The 12,510-nt window shown below is 48.9% G+C and overlaps 2 protein-coding genes across 2 annotated transcripts in view; one reads left to right on the top strand and one right to left on the bottom strand.

Annotated features, from left to right (window-relative positions):
* Positions 1 to 697: 697 nt before the first annotated feature.
* Positions 698 to 2,023, bottom strand: LOC100949527 (interferon lambda-3). The gene is made up of 5 exons (XM_003802158.1): positions 1,844 to 2,023; positions 1,470 to 1,547; positions 1,075 to 1,218; positions 891 to 974; positions 698 to 796 (listed from the first exon to the last, which is right to left on the bottom strand). The coding sequence occupies exons 1-5, from the start codon at positions 2,021 to 2,023 to the stop codon at positions 698 to 700; spliced, it is 585 nt and encodes a 194-aa protein (XP_003802206.1).
* A 1,098-nt stretch (positions 2,024 to 3,121) lies between these two features.
* Positions 3,122 to 12,510, top strand: part of LOC100949196 (interferon lambda-3-like) — an 18,338-nt gene continuing 8,949 nt past the window's right edge. Inside the window, exons 1-2 of the mRNA XM_012812907.1 lie at positions 3,122 to 3,127; positions 5,292 to 5,582. Of these exons, the coding sequence (XP_012668361.1) occupies positions 3,122 to 3,127; positions 5,292 to 5,582 (297 nt within the window). The remainder of the gene's footprint in view (positions 3,128 to 5,291; positions 5,583 to 12,510) is intronic.

Here is a 12,510-nt window from a genome sequence, read left to right as displayed (position 1 = left end):
TTTTTTTTTTTTTTAGACAGACTCTCACTATGTCATCCTCAGTAGAGTGCTGTGTCATCACACCTCACAGCAACCTCCAACTCTTGGGCTTAAGCGATACTCTTACCTTAGCCTCCTGATAGCTGGGACTACAGGTGCCTGCCACAACACCTGGCTATTTTTTTGTTGTAGTTGATTAGCTGGCCTGGGCTGGGTTCGAACCTGCCACCCTTCGTGTATGTGGCTAGCACTGTAACCATTGTGCTACAGGCACTGAGCCCATTTCTGGAAATTTCTTATGGCAGCAGTATTAAAGGAAAAGGAAGAGTAGAGAGAGGGAAGGAGGGAGAGGGGTAGGGTTTCAGTGTGTGACACACCTTTTGGGGGCAAGGCACAATTGTAAGAGGGACTTTACCTAACAAATGCAATCAGTATAACCTGGTTTCTTACACCCTCAATGAATCCCCAACAATTAAAAAAAAAAAAAAAGGAAAACACCTGGACACACACAGAGTCCCACTTGACAACAAGTGTCTTCTCCTTATAGTTTATTTCAACGAAGTTTATAGTAAGTAGAAAAATAAACATTGTATGGGAAGTCAGTTTGAGAATTCACACACATAAATACATGGTGAAGGGTGGCAATAAATTAAGACAAGAAATTGAGGCATAAACAAAATCTGAGAGTCCATAACAGGTGGCAGGTGGGTCCAGGTTCTCATGCACACAGGTGTCCACTGGCAACACATTTCAGGTCCCAGGTGAGGAGGCGGAAGAGATTGAATATGACAGAGGCCTCCAGACAGCCAGGGGACTCCTGAGAGGGAGGAAGGGATGGGTTGGTGGCTGTCCAGTGTCTGGGCTCTCAAGTCCTGCCCACACACCAGTCTCTCTCCTGATCAGTCACTCACCTTCTTTGGGGCCTCCTGGAGTTGGTGCAGCCAGTTCCGAAGGCGACCTCGGAGTCTGGGGCCTGCTGTGGGCTGAACCCGGCCCTGTGGGCAGAGAGTGTTGGTGTAAGGCAAGGTCTGGCCTCAGGATCAGTGTGTCGGTCAGAGCCCACAGACATGGGGGTCCCGGGGCCCGAGCACTCACACAGGCCTGGAGCTGGGACTGGATGTGGCGCAGTGTGTGAAGGGGCTGGTCCAGGATGTCCCTCAGGGCCTCCTTAGTTACAGCCTCCAGGACCTTCAGTGTCAGGGCCAGCTCAGCCTCCAGGGTCACAGGGCGCTCCCACACCTGAGGAAGAAGGAAGACCGGAGAGATTCCATGTGAGAGAGAACAGGTGGAGGGAGAGAGGAACAGGTGAGGATGACAGGTGGGGACAGGTGAAAGGGCGCAGCCAATGTGGTCAGGTGGGAGAGTGGATTGGGGCAGCACATTGAAAGAGAGGAGAGAGGGACAAGCCGGAAGGAGAAAGTGACAGGGCCAACTACAGTCAGAAGACTAGGGTGAGGAGGACAGGGATGGGCCTGACTCTGTCACCTCACCTGCAGCTGCCTCAGGCTCCAGGGCCGGGGGAAGAGGTGGGAGCTGCCTCTGCAGTCCTCTGGCAGGAGAGACTCTTCCTAAGAAGCAAGGGCACAGGTTAGCCCCAGCACCAGGGGTGAAGGTTGGACCTCTCTGGTGGGCCTGGAGCATGGCTAAGACAGGACAGTGGGAGTGCGGGGTCACTGCCAGGAGGATGGTGGAGGCACCTCCCCTGACATGAGTCAGGCTGGCAGCCAGGGCTGGAGTTGGCCACTGCAGGGAGGGTGGAGGGCAGCCCAGGGAGGGAAGTGGGGAGGTCCTGTGTCAGCAGAGTCAGGGCTGACGAAGACCTAGACGTTTGGCCCCAACTGGAAGGGATGGTGAGGAGACTCACAAAGACATCTTTGATCCTCTTGAAGGCCTGTAGCTCCTTTGGGGAGAAGGACTTGAACTGGGCTAGGTGGCAGCCCTTTGCTTCTGGGAGGGCTGTGAGGGGCTTGGCGACAAGAATTGCTCCAGTCCTGGTCAGCACTGTGGCCAAAAGCACCAGCACCAGCACGCAGCCTCCCGCCATGTCTGTGTCAGGGAAGGAAAGGAAGCTGAGGGCTGGAGAGTGTTCAAGGCTGAGGCCAGGAGCTGGAGAGTGCTGACCACCGTGCACAGCGATGTGGGGCTCACCTAGTTTCTTTCCTAGTCTCTGGTCTTCGTCAGCACAGACGTGCCCCACTGTCCTCTCTGAGGTTGTCACCCAGGTTCTCTCCCTCGGTCTCGTTGAGATTCTCTGGCCTCAGTTTCCTCTTCCAGATCACAGCCAGCTGCTCTGTCCTGAGTGTGTCTCTGAGTTTCCAGCTCCGTCTGGGGTACAATTCCTGCTGGAGCTCCATGGTGCAGCTTTTAGCCTGTACAGATGGGCAGTCCCATCTGATGTAGGAAAAGTGAAAACATTGGCCACCAGGGGAGCTCCAGGCTGGGGAAGCCCAGAGCAGGGCGGGGTAGAGTGAGACAGGTGAGCAGCTTCAGGGAAAGAGAAACTGACTCAGGGATTGCTCCCCTGAAGGTGAGTTCCCAAGAGGATTCCTCAGTGCTGGGGCAGTTCCAGCCGGACAAGGAGGGGTGAGAGTACCTTGATGAGGCTGGATGCAGGAGTGGAGAGGCAAGAGGGACAGAGAGACCTGCCTGTCTGCAGGACAACCCAGTGCAGGAGGGGAAGGAAAGGGCACCCCTAGGAGGTGCTGCCCAAAGAACCTGGGGGCTCCCCTAGGGAGATTGTTTACAGGACAGGAGGAGACCTAAGAAGGAGGCTGCTAGGGTGGGGAGAGAGTCAGAATGGCAGGACAACCTAGATTTTTTTTTTTTTTTTTTTTTAGAGACAGAGTCTCACTTTTTCACCCTTGGTAGAGTGCCACGGCATCACAGCTCACAGCAATCTTCAGCTCTTGGGCTTAGGCGATTCTCTTGCCTTAGCCTCCCAAGTAGCTGGGGCTACAGGCGCCTGCCACAACACCTGGCTATTTTTGTTGCAGTTTGGCCAGGGCCAGGTTTGAACCTGTCACCCTTAGTACATGGGGCCGGCGCCCTACTCACTGAGCCACAGGCACCACTCAGATCAAACCGGATTTAAGAGAGACCATCTCTCCCCCCACTTTCCCCACCTGTTATGAAGACAGAAAGCATGAAGGTAGGGCTGAGCCTGTCTTAAAATATTTTTTAGTTTTTTTGGGCAAGGAAAGACCTAGGGAAATGAGGCTCTAGTCAGAAATTGGGATGTGACCCAGATTACCAGATCAGATTGCGACAACTTCATTCATTGTTCAGCAAGTACTTAGCCCTCATTTTGTATCAAGCATAAGCAATTGGAAACAAAAACAAAAGAATGTTTCCTGGAGCTTTTTACATATTTATTTTTATTTTTCTAGAGACAGAGTCTTGCTCTCACCCAGGCTATAGCTCAGTGGCATCGTCAGAGCTCCTCCTTCAACTGATCCTCCAACCTCAGCCTTCCTCATAGCTGGGACTACAGGCTTGTGCCATAATGCCAAGCTATGCTTTTAATTTCCTGTAAATACAGAGTCTCTCTATTTTGCCCAGGCAGGTCTGGAACTCCTGGACTCTAGCAATCCTCCGAGCTGGTATCCCAAAGTGCTGGGATTACAGGCGTGAGCCACCAGTGCCAGCCTCATGGAGCTTAATAGGCAGGAATAACAGACAACATGGGGGAGGGGTAAATGTGCATCATATATTAGGGCCAGTAACAGAAGATAGCAAAGCAGAGGTGAGAACACAGAGTGGGAGAGGGAGTTTGCATCAGATGAGGTGGCCTGAAAAAATTACATTTAAACAAAGAGCTGTTGGAGGCTAGACAAGAAGCCATCTGAAGCCGGAGAGAAGAGCTTTGCAGGCCAAAGTTACAGTCAGTGCAAAACAAGGAGACACCCCTTTTGTTCTGTTGAGCACTTTCGTGTTTAGCCCCATTATGGAGGCTTTGTCTCAATGCACATTGGATACCCAAGATAATAACAAGGGCGCACTGTGGTTTGCCTACTTTTTCAATAAGTAGTGGCTATGGGGGTGCAGAGAGGTTAAGACACTTGCCCAAGGTCACACAACACATAAATAGTGAGGTAGGATTCTAACTGAGTTTTGCTTGACACCAGGAAGGTAACCACTGCACTCTACAGTCTCCTGTATACTTAGATCTCTGGACCCAGAGGTGAGGGACTCTTGGGAGAGAAGGCGCTGAGTCCTTTTTTGGCACCTGACTCCCACCCACAATCGCTCCTTTCCCTCATAATTTCCAGGAGAGCCTGGACTGTTAAATAAAATCCTTGAGCTCTGATACATGAAAATGTTTCAAAACCAAAAGTAGGATGTGCACAAGTCACTTAAAAGTATGTTGGTCCCTTTCTGTGACATGCAGGGCCCTTAGTTCAGGGGGATAGGAGACAGTGAACCAACACTGAATTCTGCATGTGGCACACTGCTTGAAATTCCTAAACTTCATAGCGGTTTTTCACAGAGAGGAAGTTCAGGCAGTGGTGGAGAGCATGGGTTCTGGAACTGAAGGGTCTGGGGTTCAAACCTGGTTCTGACCTTCGCTAGCAGTGTGACCTTGGGAAGGAGGTGTGATGTTAGCAACACAGATTGGTAACTCACAAATCTGGACAAAAACAATAATACAAGTGTGTGGGTTTTGCCTGTGATTATTGAAAGGAGGCTGTTTATTAATGCAAGACTAGGACCTCAGCTGGAAGGTTTATAAACACAGGCAATGAACATTACTTCTTTGCAAGAGAAGTATCATATGCCATTGCATAGGTGAGGAAACAGCCTCAGACAATTACACTCTAATTAAATGGCAGGGGCAGAATTGAAGCTGAGGTCATCTGATTCCCTGTCTCAGCATCTTTTGCTGTGGAGTGCCTCCAAATGATCATATGGAAAACATCCAGTGCAATCAAAATGTTCTTTAATAACTAAAAACCAGGAGCCAGAATAGCAAATATACAAAGGAATTTCACAAATACAAGCAACACACATGTAACAACAGTAACTTTAGAACTGGGGCCTTTCACTACCAAATCGCTTGAGCAGGGAATGGTGCCCTTTCAGGTGAAGGATCCAAGAGTCGCAGATACACAGAATCTCAAACCGGGTTGATGGTTCAAATCAGGGACTGAGGGGCGGAGAGAGGTTGTCTAGGTAGCCACAAAATGAATTGATCCTTGGTGGAGGTGAGCGACTGTTCCAGAATTCAAGTCTCTTCTTGTCAGACTGAAAGGGCTTACAGCAACGCACCCCCTGTAATATCACCGCATTGGGGTAAACTGCTGTCTCTTTTGCAGGAAACATACCCGCACCTTTTGCACCTGGAGCGTGTGGCTCCAAGCACAGCTTTCGCGGCGCCAGAGAGCCGCCGGAGTCTCAGCGCCCATTGGCTGAGAGACTCCTGGTCCAATGGGGCAACAGAGACCCGTGATCAGCAGCCAATGGTGAGAGAGTTTCGCGTCCCGCGGAACGGAGTGGGATCAAAGACCACGCCCAGAGTGAGCCACTGGTCCGAAGTCCCACTGCAGCAGGTGCAGGAGGTTGAAGATGGCGGTGGCTTCCGAGCATCCACTGAGTCCTGGAACTCAGTAAGGAGGAGAAGCGGGACTGAGCCAGAATTTTCGTTACCAAGAAAGATTCCCAGCGGCTTCACACCTCAGTTGCATCCATTCCAACCTCACCCGGTCCTCTTTACTGTCTAACCCCGGTACTGCCTGCGCTACTCACAGCTCCCCGCGTTTTGTTAAGTTTCCTCAGTTTCCGGGGTGACTTCCTTGAGGAATCTTGTCAGATCAGCTCGAGCTGGAGGTGGGACACTAGGTAAATGAAGAAGGCGAAGAACTGAGACTCTTAATCTGCCGGTGGACGTCCCAGCTGCAGACACAATCTCGGATTTGGTGGCTAGCGAAAGGATTGGGAATCGGATCTGGACCGTTTTTTTCGGCTAAGCGGGACAGATTAACAATGCAGTAGGCTTCCTATGAACCTGGGGGCGCAGATCAATCTGGCGGGGTTGAAGGGGAGATGGGAGCAGGCCGTCACTCACTTAGGCCTCCACGTTCGACTCCACAGCCAACAGCAGCTCCAGGGTCTGACCAGTGTCCGGGAAAAGCTCCTGGCTATACAGGCTGCTCAGCTCTTCTTGGGAGTCAGCAACTCCGCGGGCCACGTGACAGAGTGAAGCACAGGACTGACGAGACCAGCAGGAGTTAGAGTGGGGCGGCGCCCCGCCCCGAGGCCAGCGCCTCCAGGTACCCGATCCTGACCTGGAGCTGATGGAGCAGTTGCGCGACTCCAGCTCTTCTTCCTGGGAGACAAAGAGCCAGGATGAGGCTGGGTGTCCTTGCCAGGGCGCCTAATCTCTGAGCGGTCTGAAATTTCTGGACGTAGAATCATATTGGCGCCATAGGGTCATGCGTATTTGTGCACTGAACCAGAGAGCTCTCCAAAAGCATGACCCGGGGTTGAAATGCACCCCGCACTCCACCAGCAAAGCCCTGTGCCGAGACTTGGAGCTGAGTCCTTCCAGCGGAACCTGGGCGCCCTTTTGTGACAGACGTAAACCTTGTGTTAGCTCTTATGACGTGTACAGCTGGGGGGTTCGTGGTCAGAATTCTGGATGAGATAGGACATAACCCCCGGGGCGCCAGGACAGAAGGAGCCCTGGGGACAGGAACGGGCGTGTTGGAACCCAAGAGCCCAGAGGTCCGGGGGAGGGACGGAGCGGGTCAGAACCGCAGCGCCAGAGCCGGCCACCACAGGCGTGACCACGCCCACCGCCCAGGCACCACTGTCCAAGGTGGTGCAGTAAGCTCTGCCTGGGAGTCCTCAACTCTGACCCCACAGCCCTGTGGCCACCCCATCTGTTCTCCTGCAGGAAGCAAAGACATCAGGGAGACCTATGAGGGGGGCCCGGGAACAGCCCCCTGCTCTGACAACCTCGCAGAGTTGGCGCTGCCCGACTCCTCCCGTCAGCCTCTCCCTCCTCTCTCTTCACCTGCAATGAACCCTCTGTGCCTCCTCTGCCCTCCAAGGTCTCTCAGGTCGTGTCCAGAGTAGTGTCCCCCTTGGACAGTGGTGCCTGGATGATCCCTTGCGGCTTTCATGTGCTCGGTTGGGAAACGGTTCTCAGCCAGCTTCCCTGTCAGGCTTGAGCTTCCCGAAAGCGCTGGCCCCAGGCCGCTGGGATCCGAGGCTGTGAAGACTTTGCCTGCTAGTGCACCTGGGCCGGGGGTGGTGGAACTCCCACCCTGTAACTTGAGCAAATCGCCTGTTTTCTAGACATCTTTTTGTCTCTGTCTGCACTCTGGGAAGGAACTGAAAACACTCCTTTTTCTTTTCTTTGAACCTAAAACCTTGTTGGAGATACTCAACCTTACAAGTGCCTGCCCTTGGGAGTTCACACCGCACTTTGCCTGTGCCCTCCCCTTCACCATGCTCTGTCTTACTGCGTTCCTCTCTGCCTGGCCCTGCCTTTGTATCTTCTTTCCTGTCCTGAATCCATCCCTTTGCTCCAATTCTTCTTCATCTGTCCCTGAAGAGCACTTTCTGGGTTTCATATTCTGCTATTTAATATTTATTTCCTTACCAATTAATATATTGTTAGTTCACTGTTGAAAATTGGGATTACATGTTTTTCTCAACTACTGTTGATGACAGATAATTCCAACTAATTCATCACCTCCTGTGCACCAGGCCCCATTCTAAGCTTCTCAAATACCCCCTGTTTTTCCTCCCCAGTTGTCTTGATGGCTGACATGTTATAGATGAAGAGACTGAGGCACAGAGTGACTACGAATGCTGCCTGAGCTCACACAGCTTATAGATATGGTGTGGGGATTTGAGCCCAGGCTGTCTGGGTTATGATGGTGACATTCCAACATCTCTCATCTACATAGATGGATCTGTGCTATGCAGAATAGTTTAGGCATGTTTACAGCAAGGCAGCCAAGCTTCCTACATGAAACCAATTTTAATTCATTGTAATTAAGTTTATTAATAAATATTGATAATTACAGGTAGTGATTGTTTTTCAGAGTTGTGTGTCTTCTTTGCATTACTGAGAAAATAATTTTATAACTTTCCATGCATATTTTTCTTATTCAAAGGTATAGATGTTATAAGAAACATCAAAAGGATTGAAGTGTAAGAAATATTTAAAACCATGAGAAACATTATAAGAGAATCCCAAAAGGGTCCATCAAGCATACTTTTAAATCCTCTATTACATCTCTCCCACCCTTCCTAGCATCTCCTATTTCAGTTGAGGAATCCAAATAGTTTGGGAAGATGGCTTAATGCTCCTCCCCAATTCCTGGAATGGGGTGTGAGACCTGGCTATTGCCATTTACCTCAGTTTATCTTTCTGGCCTTAGTGATTTGGTTTGTGGTGGGTATATGACCTAATCTAGTCCAATCAGAATGAATTTCAGTCCTGACATCTTGAGGGAAAGATACTGTGTCTTCTTCCTCCTGGAAGCCTGGTGAACCGCTAGACCCCTCTTGGAATCACAAGTGTAAAAAGCTTCTCATCAGCGGAAGGGAGATGGAAAAGATTTTTCTGAAACAAGCTGGGAGGTTCATGGTATCCTAAGCCACTTGATCAAACTTTACTCAAAGCCTCACCTCTAACCCTAGATTTTCAGTTTTGTGAGCCCATAACTTTTCTACTGTTAAGTCAGCATGAGTTGGATATTGGTCATTTACCATGAAAAGTGTCCTGATGATATACACCACAGGACTAAAACGAAATCATATATTTCCAAAGACTAAAGAACCAGAAGTAAAGTCAGTAAGGGCAAGAAGAAATGTAGATCACTATGAGATCAAAGGAAAATGCCAGATGCAAATTATTGACAATAACCATACATACCACAGTCCAGATTATTGAGCTTGAGTTATGTACAATAAAAGATAAATTTGTTGCTGCCCAATATAAAGGTTTTTTTGTGACCCACTGTTTGAAATTCCTAATATGTTATAAAAGGACTTCCGGAATTTAAGAAACAGCAACAACAATTTTGAAAGTGATCTAGCAACTGGATCAGTCATTGTTGTTAGGAATGGAAAAATGGTGCAGCTACTCTGAAACACAATTTGGCAGTTTCTTATAAAACTAAACATGTAACTCCTAGTCAGCCCAGAAATTGTATGAGTAGATATTTATCCCAGAGAAATGAAAACTTATGTCCACATAATACATGCAGCATAGTTATTTGCCATATGTATGTTCATAGCTCACAGCAATCTCAAACCCTTGGGCTCAAGAGATCCTCTTGTCTCAGCCTCCCAAGTAGCTGGAACTACAGACACCTGCCACAACACTGGGCTAGTTTTTCGGTTTTTAGTAGAGACAGGATCCCTTCCTTGCTCAGACTGGTCTTGAACTCCTCAGTTCAGACAACCCACTGGGCAACCCTCAGCCTCCCAGAGTGCTAGGATTACAGGCGTGAGCCACTGTGCCTGACTGGCAGCTTTATTTGTAATTGCCAAAACTAGAAGGCCCAGATGTCTTTCAAAGGATGCATGATTAAACAAACTCTGGTGCATATATACCAGGGGTCCTCAAACTTTTTAAACAGGGGGCCAGTTCACTGTCCCTTAGACCACTGGAGGGCCGGACTGTGGGCCCTGGGACAAGTTGGCTGCTAAGCAGAACAGGCAGCGGTGGCAAAAACACCCAGCAGGCCAGATAAATGTTCTCGGTGGGCCACATGTGGCCCGTAGACCGTAGTTTAAGGACGCCTGATACCATGAAATAGGAATGAACTACTACTGATATACACTCAACAACTTGGATGAATATCTGGAGAATTGTGTTGAGTGAAAAAAGCCTATCCCAAAAGGTTACACACTACTGTCTGATCCTACTTACATAATATTTTTGAAATGACAACATTTTGGAAGTGGAGAATAGATTAGTTGTTGCAAAGGGTTAGGGAAAGGTGGTGGGTGGAGAAAGGTGGGTGTGGCCACAAAGAGGACAGGGATTCTTACCTTTTTCTTTCACTATCCAAACTCTTTGTAAATGCTCCTGGTATCAACCCTACCTCAAATTATCTTAAATTGATTGGGCCATCTGTTTCCTGCTGGGCCCTAACTGATACACTATAATTAAAGATGTAGGAGAATACAAATGAGAGATAATGGTAAGACATAAAAAGCAGGCTACCAAACTGTATACAGCATGGTTCCAATTTGGGTGAAATTGCTCATAGAAAAGGGGGGGGGGAGGAACAGTTACAAATTGTTAGAAAAAAATTTACTTTCATCAAGTGGGACTTTACTCTCTAAGTTGTATGTTTTTGTGTTGAAGGTATCTTTACAAGGAGTAAGTGTTACTGTGGTAAGCAGAAAACATATGTGCAAATACATAAAAACCACCATACTTGAATATTGGGAAAAATTGTTGCAGAGGTAGGATGAGGGGTAAGAGCAGGGTGGTGAAGTTAGAAGTGTGGTTTCTTTTTTTCTTTTTTATCTCTTTTATGCTTTTCTGTATTTTCCAAGCTTTATCCAATGAAACATGCATGACTGAATTCATCAGAAGAAAGGTAGATTTTATTTTCAAACTAAAAAAGATTGTGGTGTGGCGCCTGTAGCACAGTAGATACGGCACCAGCCACATACACCGAGGCTGGAGGGTTCGGGGCCCGGGCCTGTTAAACAATCACAGCTGCAACAAAAAATAGCTGGGCATTGTGGCAGATGCCTGTAGTCCAAACTGCTTGGGAGGCTGAGGCAAGAGAATCACTTAAGCCCAACAGTTTGAAGTTGCTGTGAGCTGTGACGCCACAGGACTCTACCAAGGCAACGAAGTGAGACTCTGTCTCAAAATAAATAAATAAATAAAATGAAAGAATAAAAAAGAGATTGATTGAGACAGACATACCAAAAGACTGGGTTCAGGATGTTTGTTGGAAAAATGAATGAGGTGAGAAGGAATGAGCGCACTAAGCCAGAGACAGAGACAGAAACAGAGAAAAAAAGGCAGGCTCAGTGGGTGGGCGCCAGCCCCATATACTGAGGGTGGTGGGTTTAAACCTGGCCCTGGCCAAAATGCAACAAAAGGATATCCGGGCGTTGTGGCAGGCGTCTGTAGTCCCAGGTACTCAGGAGGCTGAGACAGGAGGATCGCCTAAGCCCAGGAGTTGGAGGTTGCTGTGAGCTGTGTGACACCAGGGCTCTTTACCAAGTGTGATAAAGTAAGACTCTATCTCTACCAAAAAAAAAAAAAAGGCAGACATATTTGGGGGAGAGAGAGAGAATGAATATGAAATGAGGATAGAGGGCCAGGCACCATGGCTCAAACCTGTAATCCTAGCACTCTGGGAGGCCGACGTGGGCAGGTTGCTTGAGCTCAGGAGTTCAAGACCAGTATTGGCAAGAGTGAGACCCTGTGTCTACTGAAAATAGAAAATCTAGCCGGGTGTTACTCAGAAGGCTAAGCCAAGAGGATCTCTTGAGTCCAAGAGTTGAGGTTGCTATGAGCTATGATGACACCATAGCACTCTACCCAGAGCAACAGAGTGAGACTGTCTCAAAAAAAAAAAAAAAAAAGTAAAATAAAGACAGAAGGAGACCCTGAATAAGATTTCTAAGGATGGTCATTACATGGAGAAATCCCTCCTCTGCCACTAACTAGCTGTGTACTGGGGAAATTCCTTCAGTTTATCGGGGCTCAGTTTTCTGTGTGCAAAATAAGATAATAGTAGACCATTGCACTTGTGTTGTTTGGAGGATTAAATGAGATAATATGTATATATCAATTACATAGAACAGGGTATGATGGATGGTAAGTGCTACACAAGGGCAGATTATTATTGTAGAGCAAAAATAAGGACGACCAGGATGAGACTGAGACAAAGGAAATAGTATAGACAGGGGACAAAGACAGAGTTTGGGAGCTGAGTATGGCCATACCTGGCCCAGGCACACCACTGTCAAGTAAAGTCTTCCCATCCACCTGGAATTCCAGAGGCCTAAGGCTGGTGCTGCCGTGCAGAGAGCATGTCACCGGCCTTCTCAGCCCCAGTTCTGGACACGGGGCTGTGCTTGGGGGTGTCCCGGTTCAGGCCTTCGGAGAACTCCCTGGTTCAGTGCACAATATGTGCAACAGTGCTCGGTCGGTGTCATTTCACGTCCAGGAATTTCAGATGGTTTAGTGATCAGGGTCCCTGATAAGGAGGTCCAGCCTCACCTGGCGCGTGGCTCGAGGCATTGCTGCCTCGCACAGACTGTGCTGAGCAGCCTGCACAGCCTGGAGCTGTTCCCGGCACAGGGCCCACACAGGCTGCCACCGAGTGGGGTCTGCAGGCCTGTGTTGGTGACGGTCGATGGCCTCTCGGTCAACCCTGCCAGTTTGGTCTGCGCTCTCAGGCTTTTAGAGAGCCCCACTGCTTTGTGAATCTGTCCCGCTTAGCGAAAAAAATGATCCAGATCTGATTCATTCTTGGTGTCCAAATCCAGGCTGGGGTCTGCTGCTGGGAGGTTCACCGGCAGATCAAGAAGAAATGA

This window comes from Otolemur garnettii, unplaced genomic scaffold (assembly GCF_000181295.1).
Source record: "Otolemur garnettii isolate 467f Iridium unplaced genomic scaffold, OtoGar3 scaffold00233, whole genome shotgun sequence".
Classification (NCBI taxonomy): domain Eukaryota; kingdom Metazoa; phylum Chordata; class Mammalia; order Primates; family Galagidae; genus Otolemur; species Otolemur garnettii.
Note: the sequence above shows the minus strand (reverse complement) of the source record. Positions and strands in the feature narration are given on the sequence as shown.

What these genes read in the sequence shown, in the direction of transcription:
- LOC100949527 (XM_003802158.1), bottom strand. Translation starts at nt 2,023, where the DNA reads ATGGCGGGAGGCTGCGTGCTGGTGCTGGTGCTTTTGGCCACAGTGCTG. An exon ending in AGAGGATCAAAGATGTCTTT is followed by an intron (nt 1,548 to 1,843) that starts GTGAGTCTCCTC and finishes CTTGCTTCTTAG; the next exon opens with GAAGAGTCTCTCCTGCCAGA. An exon ending in TCCAGGAGGCCCCAAAGAAG is followed by an intron (nt 797 to 890) that starts GTGAGTGACTGA and finishes CCTCCCTCTCAG; the next exon opens with GAGTCCCCTGGCTGTCTGGA.